General features: G+C 42.2%; 1 protein-coding gene across 7 annotated transcripts in view; it reads right to left on the reverse strand.

Annotated features, from left to right (window-relative positions):
* CHN1 (chimerin 1) overlaps positions 1 to 11,543 on the reverse strand; it is a 154,058-nt gene that overhangs the window by 135,136 nt on the left and 7,379 nt on the right. Inside the window, exon 2 of one of the 7 annotated variants that reach the window (XM_026647583.2) lies at positions 2,869 to 2,906. The exons of the other annotated variants lie outside the window; for them this stretch is intronic. Coding sequence (XP_026503368.1) covers positions 2,869 to 2,906 — 38 coding nt within the window. The remainder of the gene's footprint in view (positions 1 to 2,868; positions 2,907 to 11,543) is intronic. 7 annotated transcript variants of the gene reach the window in all.

Genomic DNA, 11,543 nt, shown 5'->3' on the forward strand with positions numbered 1-11,543 from the left:
ATCTGACTCCTGTGCCTACAAAACACACCTCTACAGCAGACCGTGGGGGTGGGGAGAGCATTTCTGGTATAAGCTGGGAAATGATACGGTATGGCCAGTAAGTATATGACTGTGCTGCTCCACCAACCATACTGTTACATACACACGCATGTTGTAGGGGAGAGGACAAGCTCTTGTTAGTCACTAGCAGTCTGCACAGTTCATTTCCCTAAAGCCTTGGCTGAAGCATGTCCATCTACTGAGCTCAAGTCTTTCCAGAAAGTCCAATAGCAGGCACCTCGTCTCAGCAGTGATGGTAGGAGGAAGAGAAGGAGGAAGAGGAAGGAAAGATTCGTGCCCATATCTCCAGTTCTGCAGTTTTGCATCCCTTATACATTTGGCTGCCTGCTCATAGCTGGAGGGGGAGGATATGGTCAGCTATGACTCTCTCCACATTCAAACTCTTTTGCCTCCAGTCTTGGCCCTAGTTAGCAACACTCTGCACTTGTACAGCATCTTTTATAAATACTGTACCTGTACATCTATGCCAGACTTGGACTTTTACAATTAAACCATGTTGCAGTTATCTGAGCAATAAACTAAAACCAGCTGAATGGATTCTCGTCAAATCTCTCATAGAAATTCACGTGTGCGATGAGCATAAGGATATAATGTAATTTTGGGGAAAGTTATGAGCCAGTAAAAACAGGATCTTAAATTAAAAGTGGCCTTCCAGCTGTAACATGGCACTAAATCATATATACTGCACATTAACATGTTTTTTAGAGGGATCAAAACTCAGTTATTTGTCTTCAGTGGCATAGTTTACATCTTCACAAGTGTACCCTAGTTATTACTTTTCTGAACAAATGTTGTTAGCTTTCTACAATGGAATACTGCGGTAAAAATGAGTAACAGAAACCAACGGTGAGCTAAATGCATGAAGGCTAACAGGGCTAGTTCCATTTCCCAACTAATCTGCACAAGCGGTTACACTGCTTGAAAGAGAAAAGAAACAGCTTTTACATACACTGTACAGAAATGAGGTGGCTTAAGGAAGGCTATGCATTACATAATTGAATCAAGCTTTAGGAGAAAAAAAAATAACATTACTCCAATCTCAGCTTCTATATAGGCCTGATCCAAGACCAGTGATTTCAATGGAAAGCCTTCCACTGGGTTTAAGGTGGATCCTGAGGGGTGTTGAATGTGCTCAACTCCCACCAAAGAAAACTGGAGAGGCGGCATACAGCTCCTCCTAGGGTCAGGCTACGATTACTATTTGTCCAGTGAATAACGGAGAGAGAAAATCTCTAATACTTTCTGACTTACCACAATTGGCATCGCAACAAATGAATTCACTTTGTACATTAATAGATCAGATTGCAGTAGTTTATTTCCATATTTTCATTTCTTGATTTCAGCAAGACAAAGGGAACAGAGAATCAAGCTATGACCAGCTATTTTGTAGATGTTGATGCTTTCCCTTCCCAACACTAGATACATAATATGACAGCTGATTACAGGAGTATTTGATATGTGGTAAAAATGGTTGAAATATTTATTATATCAAGAAATTACTAAAGACAGTCTCAGTATCACAAAAATTAGAATTAATTTTATTTCCAGTCTAGTAAGAACTGGATTTTATGGAGATTAGGGTCCTCTCTCCCCCCGCTATGCAGTTGCAATGAAAACACTGCACATAAAAACACAGCTGTCCAACTATTTTTAAATATCATGTTTTCTAAATCTCTAAAAATCATTTTTAAAAATGGCTGCTGCAAGTGTAAAAGTACATTTGAAACACAAAGGTAAAAAGATGACAAGTGCCATCTTGTGGACATTTGATGTACATAGAATTTAATCTTGCTCAGTTTACAGCACTGGAGGATTTGCAATGGTTGTACAGCAGAAGAGCAATTTAAAAATTTATCCAATTTGTGCTTTACTGCTAATGCATCTACAGAGCATTCAGCAATGGCTAGGTCATAAGCAGCAGTCTAAGCATACCTAATATATCAAACACAGCTGTGCCTGTTACACTCCTCTGCCTTCTTCCCCCACATGTTTTCATATGCTTAGGCCAGGTCTACACTACCTGGCCTGTCTGGTCTGGACGCGATAAGTCGAACCAGGAAGTGCTCGCCATCGACTGCGGTACTCCACCTCAGCGAGAGGAGTACCGCGGAGTCGACGGGGGAGCCTGCCTGCCGCGTGTGGACCGCGTCTGAACCGCGGTAAATTCGAACTAAGGTATATCGATTTCAGCTACGTTATTCACGTAGCTGAAGTTGCGTACCTTAGATCGAATTGGGGTGTTAGTGTAGACCAGGCCTTAGACTGTAAGTTCTTTGGGGGCAGGGACAGTCTTTACTACAATGTTCAGCACAAAGGGGTCCCAAACCCATACCTGAGGCCTCTGAATGTTACCTCAATACAAATAAAATTCAGGCTTAATACCCTCAACCAAAAGCAGATTGTATTATACATTATTTGTATTATAGTACTGAACAGAGCTAGGGCTCCACTGTGATAGGGTCCGTACAACTAGCAAAAGGATGGTCTCCGCTTCAAAGAGTTTACAATCTAAGTAAAATATAAGAGACAACAGATGGATGCAGGGAGGAGGAGCACAAAGTAACAATCACAGCAGGTCAGAAACCAGAATTTCTGTCTGAGGGAAATTCTGAATTAAAAAAAAAAAAAAAGTTTTGAATTGGAACAAAAAGCCAAAATTTCCACTATGAAAAACATTCTGAAAAAATTGATCTGAAATCATCCCTGCTCAGAGACCTCACTTATTTCTTGTTTCTTTTGTTCCATTCCTCCTGGGCTTGGGGTGGAAGAAGCAGGCAGTTTGTCACTAGGTGTGCTTATCTGACTTACTGTCAACTTCACCAGCAACTTCCTCAAGTGGTCAGAGTCTGAAAAGGTTTACAAGAAGACAAGATACTTTTTTTTAATTAATACAACCAACTGGGAAGTTGGAACAGGTCCTGAAAATTGAGACACATTCTGGACACAGTCTGAAGTAGGACTGAAGAAGAAATACAAAGTAATATGTTATAATGTTGTTTTAGACTACTAAAAAAGAAAAACTTTCAAACATTCCCAAAATGTAATCCCGCCAACCACAGCTAACCATGAGTGTGGCTATAGTATTGTCCTCACCTGCAGAGGAAGATTTTCCCCATTGGGCACTGGTGGCAGCTTGGTTTCTCCTGTTCTCTGCCTGCACCACGTGGCTCAGTCCCGCTCTGGCCACAAGCCACGGCATGGCCTTGCTCTGGGTCCTAAACGCTCCAATGGGAGCTGCAGGGGCGGTTCCTGCGGATGGGGCAGCGTGCAGAGCCGCCTGGCTGCTCCTCTGCACAGGAGCCGGAGAAGGGACATACCACTGCTTCCGGGAGCCGCTTGAGGTAAGCACCGCTCGGAGCCTGCACCCCTGAGCCTCTCCCCACACCCCAACCTCGATCCTCCTCCCACTCTCCAAACCCCTCGATCTCAGCCCGGAGCACCCTCCTGCACCCCAAACCTCTCATCCCAGCCCCACCCCAGAGCCCGCACCCCCAGCCGGAATCAGCACCCCTTCCCGCACCCCTGATCCACCTCCCGCCCTCCCCCCCCAGTCCCAGCCCAGAGCCCCCTCCTACAGCCCAAACGCCTCATCCCCAGCCCCACCCTAGAGCCTGCACCCCCTCCTGCACCCCAACCCCAATTTTGTGAGCATTCATGGCCCGCCATATAATTTCTATTCCCCGATGTGGCCCTCGGGCCAGAAAGTTTGCCCACCCCTGGACTAGATGATCTAATGGTCTCTTCTGGCCTTACACTCTATAGCTACCTTGCAGTTAAATCTAAAGGGAGCTTGTCTCTACTAGGATTTTGCAGCAAGATAGCTATTGTGTATTAGTTATCACACTCTAAAACCCTCACTTTATTAGCAGTGAAGCACTTTATTAGCCTAAATTGCCGGGAGATTATTAAGAGCATATCTGATTTCTGCCTCCTACTACAAATGGGGTTTCCGTTTCTAAAATATTCATCAAAAATACAAGCCACGACTTATATGAAAATAGTGGTTTGCACTGATACTTTCACTGTCCAGAACTGACACAATGATACCTCCACTCATGCTATGGCCAGGAAGGACACATTCCCAAGTGACATACTTTTGGCCTGTAATGTGACCAGGTTACCATACCATTAAGGATATAACCCGGAGAAGTAATCGGATTACTCTACTGTTCTCCATGACGACGGAAGGGAAAGTTAGCCTGATGGCCATGCTTTTATTTCTAAATTTCAGTTTACTTTCTTTTTAATCAGACACCTGAATCTTCAGCCACTGAGATTCTTCCCCTGTCATTTTGAAATTTAAGTCTTCATATTTTTTACATATAACCTATTAAAAATTCACCATAATGACAGATTAATCTGAGATCAGCTAGAAGGGCCCTAATCTACTCAATAATGTAGGATCTTTTAAGTTACCCTATGGTTTATGAATATAAAGTTCATTATCATTGTACACTTAATGCACCACAGTGTTTTGTGGCGATTCCGGTTCTACTAACTAAATAAAAGGGGAAGCAATATATTAATTCCTTTCACCAGACTGAGGGCTAGTCTACACCTCCACGAGGGCATAGCTACCAGTGCTGGTAGCTCTCTCATTCAAACACCATCTCATTCAAACCCATCATCACTCAGGTGCACTGTCTACACTGGCGCTTTACAGCGCTGAAACTTGCTGAGCTCAGGGCGGTGTTTTTTCACACCCCTGAGCGAGAAAGTTACAGTGCTGTAAATTGCCAGTGTAGACAAGCCCCGAGTGATGATGGATTTGAATGAGATGGTGTTTTACAGGTCACCTTAACAATGGCTACTCCAGGTTCACAATTTTCTAAATTTCTTTCCCCACAGCTAGTTTCTCTGTTGCACTAGCAAAGAGCTGTTCTACTTGCAAAAACTACACACAGAGAGAAAGGAGCCGGTAGAGGCACTCTGGTCAGTGTAAAAACCATGCTCTGGGGCCTCTCGCATCACAGAAGCTTGTAGTCAGACTAATGCAATAGACAAATGATTGTGTGGAAGCCAGTGTACCAGCTCTGAAGAGCTTTGGAGAGTGAGGGTTTCTCAGTCTCTCCAGCTGTCTGTGGTTCTTTCTGTACATTTGTGAATGAGAGGAGCGCTCCTCTGGCTGGGGAACACTAGGAACAGCACTTAGGAGGAAAAGTGGGAGACAAAGGTCTGTCCCTGCACAGAGGGAAAGGCAGAGCTAGGGGAAAGACGCAGCATGATTGCCGCTTGAATACAACCTGCAAGTCTCCCTGTAAAATGGGTATAATGAGATCTACGATTAAAAGCTCTATGAGCTAGCTGTTATTATGGTCAGTTTTTTGAAATACCTGAGTGCATAATAGAGGGTTCTGCAAAGGGTTTTCTCCAGTGTTTTCACCCTACTTTATATAAAGTGCAATATGTGGAAAAATAGTGGTAAGTTAGTCTCTGACTTCTTCTGTTTAATGTAGTTTCCAAATTTGATTTGAGGGCTTTTTATAACCTGTAGTATTAATAAATATTACAAATAGAGGTGCTCTGATGCATCATTGGTTAGCTTGCCACACTGGGGACTCATAGCCCTTAACAATTCTGCTTTACAGATTGGTCAGGACTGGACCACTGTGTTGGCAACTTTCTTAGTTAGTTCTTAGTTATACTTAGGATATAAGTGTGCAGACTGAAATGCTTTCAACATCCCACTGGCAGTCATATTAAGGCAATGTTACAACTAAATTCATATGCTGGGGTTACCAGAAAGGGAAGTACAGACCCTCAGAGTAGCCTTTGGAATTCTGTGCCTATAAAAGCTAACAGACAGGAAGGTTTATTCTACCTGGTGCCAACAAAAATACCAGTGTTTAAAATAAAGCCTTTCCCCCCCTCACTGCTGTTAAGGACTCCTGGTAGTACTTTTAAGGGTTCCAATATGAAATCTACTAAAGCAATCTCAAAGTATCTCTGACTCTCCATATTAGAAACTTATAGTTCATTAGTATTTTTCATTTCCTTATTTTTTTTAGTAGTAATTTTCATTTGGACAGTTACCTTTCTCTCTCTAATAGTTGTTGCACCAGCAAGGGTCTTCTTCATTAAGTAAACAACTAACATAATTCCTTTACATATCATTTGGGCTGAAATTGAACTGTATTTTTCCTCTGTATTTTTTATTTATTTATTTAAATAACACTCATTGCAACATTTTAGTTCCCCCCAAATCGGATTCTTTCAAAACATAAATGTTGCTTTTAACTAGAAAAAAATGCTCAATTTTACTTCAAGATAGATGACTGCTGCTATTAAAAAGGACACTCAAAGGGTTATTGTCATAATCTTAAAAAGATGTAACTATTCCCTGGTAACCTGAAAGTGAAATCAGTTAAATGAGATTCCTTGCTCAGGTTATACTTCCTCCATTACATGGACACTTGTTCATTATTGTAGAGTTGCTTATGAGCTGCAAACTTTAATTTTTTTCCTCTCAGGAAGGAAGATTGATCTTTGCACTAAACCATTAAATAGTGAGTTAGGTCTATGGATTCTATAAACATAGAAGAAAAATCTGGAAGATCAAATTTTGGGCATAGGAAATAATGCCTCTTGACTTTTTACAAAGACTCTTGACTGCACTCTCATCAGATATAGTCTGACATCGAGGAGACCTGCTTATACCCTGCCAGGTGAGAATCAGAGACGTAAACCTTAGATTATGCTGCAGTAAGAATCCTATGCTTATTATTACTCCCTATTCTGGATCTCTCCATGCTCCCTGCGCCATAGGAATTATCCTGGTAACCCTCTTCCATTGCTCCAGCACTGGGCAGAGGGTTCTTTTGCTATATTTTCAAATTAGTGAGCCATTTGGGTGATGGGGTACTCCTGTGTCCAAATGCTGAATGGGCCATGTATGTTTAATCGATCCCCGCTGCCTGATGTACCAATAGTCAGAAGTGGGAATCCAATATAGGCAATCAAGGTATTTAGCAGGAGAAGTTAATTGCCTTCACTTTTGAAGTTGGAAATTCCCATTAATAAGTTACCCTGGGGCAGCCACTTCCTGATAAAAGGCCCCGTTTTTTAAAACTTTTTGCTGGGGAAGGTCACCTAGCACAGTCACTGACAAGGAAGGAAGCAGGAAGGAGAGAGGGAACAAGGTACGGAAAAGATTGTCAGTAAGAAGGAAGCCATGGGCTTCTCTGGCTTGCAAGGCAATAAAAGAGAATTGATAAAGGGAAGAGAAGAAAATGGACAGGAAAATAAAAGGAAAGGACAAAAGCAAACAAAAGATTGAAAGAAAAATGACACAGCTGCCACCCCTTTACTTAATTTATACCTCTTCTTACATTTTATTGGTTCCCCACACAATGTCCCCCAGCTTGAGCTAATTTGGGGCAGAGGTGAAAGGGCATCCTGCACGGTGACATTCAATGCTGCCAGGCACGGAGGCATTTTCATCATTTGTGTTAATCACCAAACGAAGGTGCTGATCCCACAAAGTGCTCTACACAAACAGACCCATGCATCTTTACAGAACCTCATTGTTGGTGATAGGTGTCATGCTGGTGCTGGTGGGATCAAGGTCAAGCCTGCTGCTACTAGGGCAATCTGCTACAGGGACACAGAGCTTGCTATGGGTTGAGGCCAGAGGGTGCAGTGTTCCAATTCCTTGCCCCCTAGTCCCCGGAATGTGGATTTGCTTACATGAAAGATCAGACCATGTCATCTCATGTCATCTCAGTGTTTGCTTGTCGTGAAATAAAATCCTAACTAAGGGTTCTGACCAGTCCAAGCTGTCACCTCAGCTCCAGAGCTCTCAGACACTATGCAGACCTCCCTGACTGACTCTCTACTGTACTTTCCACTCTGATATGGACAACCCCCACCCAGGACTGGAATCTGCAACGCTGCCCCACTATACTGCCATATATAGCAACTGAGCTCTTGGGGATGACACTGAGATGAATTACTGTTAACTTGGCTGAACATAAAATACAAGCTGCCATATCACTCTCTTTTCATCAGTCATCTTGTAACTGCCCGGGTGGGTGGGTGAGGCCCGGAGGAGCTACAGCCAGAAACCTCCAGGGGTTTTTAATTTTGACTGTTTTAACACACCAAAGCTAACCTCATCTTTAGTTTATTTTTTCAGTGAGTTTACAGCTCTTTTCCTTGCAAAGACAGCCTTGAAAAATACAAACTCTCCAGAGGATTAAACTTGGTTAGTTGTTTTTTCTAAAAATCACAAGGTACGTACAGCCCTTCCTGCAACTAGCTCTTAAAACCTGTGAAATCCACATCTGTGGATCCCTTGATTTTTGAGTAGACACCAGACCAGTTTCTCACTACATGTGGGAATTCCTTCTGCTCTTCCAGTAGCTGCACAACTGCATTCCTGGCTAGCAGTTGGCTTGCGGCAGCTAACTCAGCCACTCTGCTGAGCAGTCAATATGGTCTATGGCCACAAGGTGGAGCAGCTAAGACTAACCTGACACGGAGAGCAAGGAAAACTGTAACAATGCCTTTTTGGAAAAAACCTGACACGGAGAGCAAGGAAAACTGTAACAATGCCTTTTTGGAAAAAATGATGTGTCTATGGACTTGTTTTGGGACTAATGAGTGTCATAAGTTATGCGTGTATATGTCAATATATACTCTTCAAAAAGGGTTGTGCTGGGTTTATATTTGAGCTTATTACTGAAGACAGTATTTATTTTAAGTCAGAGTTAAAGCCGTTGGTGTTGTGATGAAAGAAGTATTCTCTGGTTTCAGAGTAGCAGTCGTGTTAGTCTGTATATATGCACACACATACAGAGAGCATGAACAGGTGGGAGTTGTCTTACCAACTCTGAGAGGCCAATTAAGTAAGAGAAAAAAAACTTTTGAAGTGATAATCAAGATGGCTCAGTACAGACAGTTTGATAAGAAGCAAGTGTGAAAATACTTACAAGGGGAGATAGATTTGTAATGGCTCAGCCATTCCCAGTCTTTATTTAATCCTTTGTTGATTGTGTCTAGTTTGCATATCAATTCCAGCTCAGCAGTCTTTCGTTGGAGTCTGTTTTTGAAGTTTTCTGTTTTAAGATAGCCACCCGCAGGTCTGTCATAGAATGGCCAGACAGGTTAAAGTGTTCTCCCACTGGTTTTTGAGTATTATGATTCCTGATGTCAGATTTGTGTCCATTAATTCTTTTGCGTAGAGACTGTCCGGTTTGGCCAATGTACATGGCAGAGGGGCATTGCTGGCACATGATGGCATATATCACACTGGTAGATGTGCAGGTGAACGAGCCCCTGATGGTATGGCTGATGTGATTAGGCCCTATGATGATGTACTGAGCCATCTTGATTATCACTTCAAAAGTTTTTTTTCCTCTTACTTAATTGGCCTCTCAGAGTTGGTAAGACAACTCCCACCTGTTCATGCTCTCTGTATGTGTGTGTATATATATCTCCTCAATATATGTTTCACTCTATATGCATCCGAAGAAGTGGGTTGTAGCCCACGAAAGCTTATGCTCTAATAAATTTGTTAGTCTCTAAGGTGCCACAAGTACTCCTGTTCTTTTTGAAGTATTCTCTGTGCTTGATTAGAATGTATCTGCATATCATCATGCAGGCAGTGGAAACTTTTAGGTTCGTAACAAGACATTTTCTTGCTTTTAAATGTTTTGTTTTTGTAGGTTAAATGGAATTTCTCAGGTTTCTATTTTATATATTTTTTATTTCATGTAAGAGTTTTTTTAAAAAATTTTAAAAAAATAATACAACGGAGTCACTAGATTATTGAATAAGAGGAGTGAATGGTGCTGGTCAAGCTCCCTTTGCTCATTTTGCTTTGCTTTGCTCTGGTCCTGTGGAACCCGGCTTCATTCAGTGTGCGCCTGACAAGATATACATGTTCACTATGGGTGGGATTTTCAGAAGCATTCAGCATTGGCTTAACTCTACTCTCACTGAACTCAATGGGAGCTTTATTATTGATTTCAGGGGCAGAGCAGTTAGGCCAGCACTGAGGGCTTGTCTACACTGGTAATTTACAACGCTGCAACTTTCTCGCTCAGGGGTGTGAAAAAACACCCCCATGAGCGCAGCAAGTTTCAGCACTGTAAAGCACCAGTGGAAACAGTGCCGCAGCACTGGGAGCCGTGCCCCTTGTGGCGGTGGTTTTTTTAGAGCGCTGGGAGAGCTCTCTCCCAGTGCTCTTCCACGACTACACAAGCCACATTAAAGCGCTGCCAGTGTAGGCTAGCCCTGAGTGTTTTTGAAAATTCCACCCCATGCAGCTAAGTTAGCCACACATGCATGTGCAGCACAGCCTACTTCCAGGCCAGAAGGGACCATCATGATCATCTAGTCTGACCTCCTGCACATTGTAAGCTATAGAAACTAAACCCACCCACTCCTGTAATAGACCCATAACCTTTGGTTTAGTTACTCAAGTCCTCATATCATGATTAACAACTTCAATCCACTCTAGTTTAAATCAGCAAATTACATATGCCCTATGCTGCAGAGGAAGGCTAAAACTCCCCAGGGTCTCAGGAATAAATTTTCCCCTGGTCAGATTGCCATATTCGGCGTTAGCCAATCAGTTGGGCCCTGAGTGTGTCGGCAAGAACCACAAGCCAGACAGCTGGGGAAAAATTGACTGTAGTAACAGTAATGGAAGGGGAAGATCCACTACTGGATTTGGATTCATCACTTCTTGCTCCACCCTCTGGTACATCTTCAGGCATTTCACCTGCTACCTGGTAGGACAACAATGGTCCTCTACAGCACTGAGCACACACAAACTGGACTCAACAAATAATGTTACTAAGTCTCTCTACAATGACCTCCATCACTGAATTCAATTCTAAAACCTCTTTTTATTAGCTACCTGTACACATTATTGAACCAATCTCATCAATCTTCATCAGGTAATCCTGAACTCCGACTACCACTTCTCCAATATTTAAAGTGAAGTCCTGAATTATCTTTAGCCACTGTATTAAACCAAAATTTTAAGAATGCTAAATTAGGAAGCCATGACTGCATTTTTTAAAATCCTCATTTATAAAGTGTTCATTGCTCCAAATTTCTGATCAATTGATACCACTGTATCAGTTAAGAGATCTGTTTTATTTTCCAAGTTCCTAAGCAGGTGTTTCCCTTTTGATTTTTTTCAGAGATTGCACTGGCAGCAAAATCCCTTCAAGGTTACTGTCCTTATTTGCTTCATTAGATTCTATAAATTAGAGAAGGGTAGCACAGCATCTGAGAGAAAAGAACCTTCTGATTCTCAGTATTGGGACTCACTTTCCATCCCAAGCCCCAGCTACTGAGGCTGTAGAGAAGAATACTCCCAAGTTCTCCTTTCATAACACTCTTTATTTGTGTTTTAGGAAGCATTTTCATTATTAGCCATTTAAAAAAATTAAATATCAGCGTTGTCTATCCTAGAAACATTGCTGTCATAACTATGAAGGGAAGGGTAACAGCTCTCTGTGTACAGAGAC

This window comes from Terrapene carolina, unplaced genomic scaffold (genome assembly GCF_002925995.2).
Source record: "Terrapene carolina triunguis isolate 2854851 unplaced genomic scaffold, T_m_triunguis-2.0 Scaffold62, whole genome shotgun sequence".
NCBI lineage: Eukaryota > Metazoa > Chordata > Testudines > Emydidae > Terrapene > Terrapene triunguis.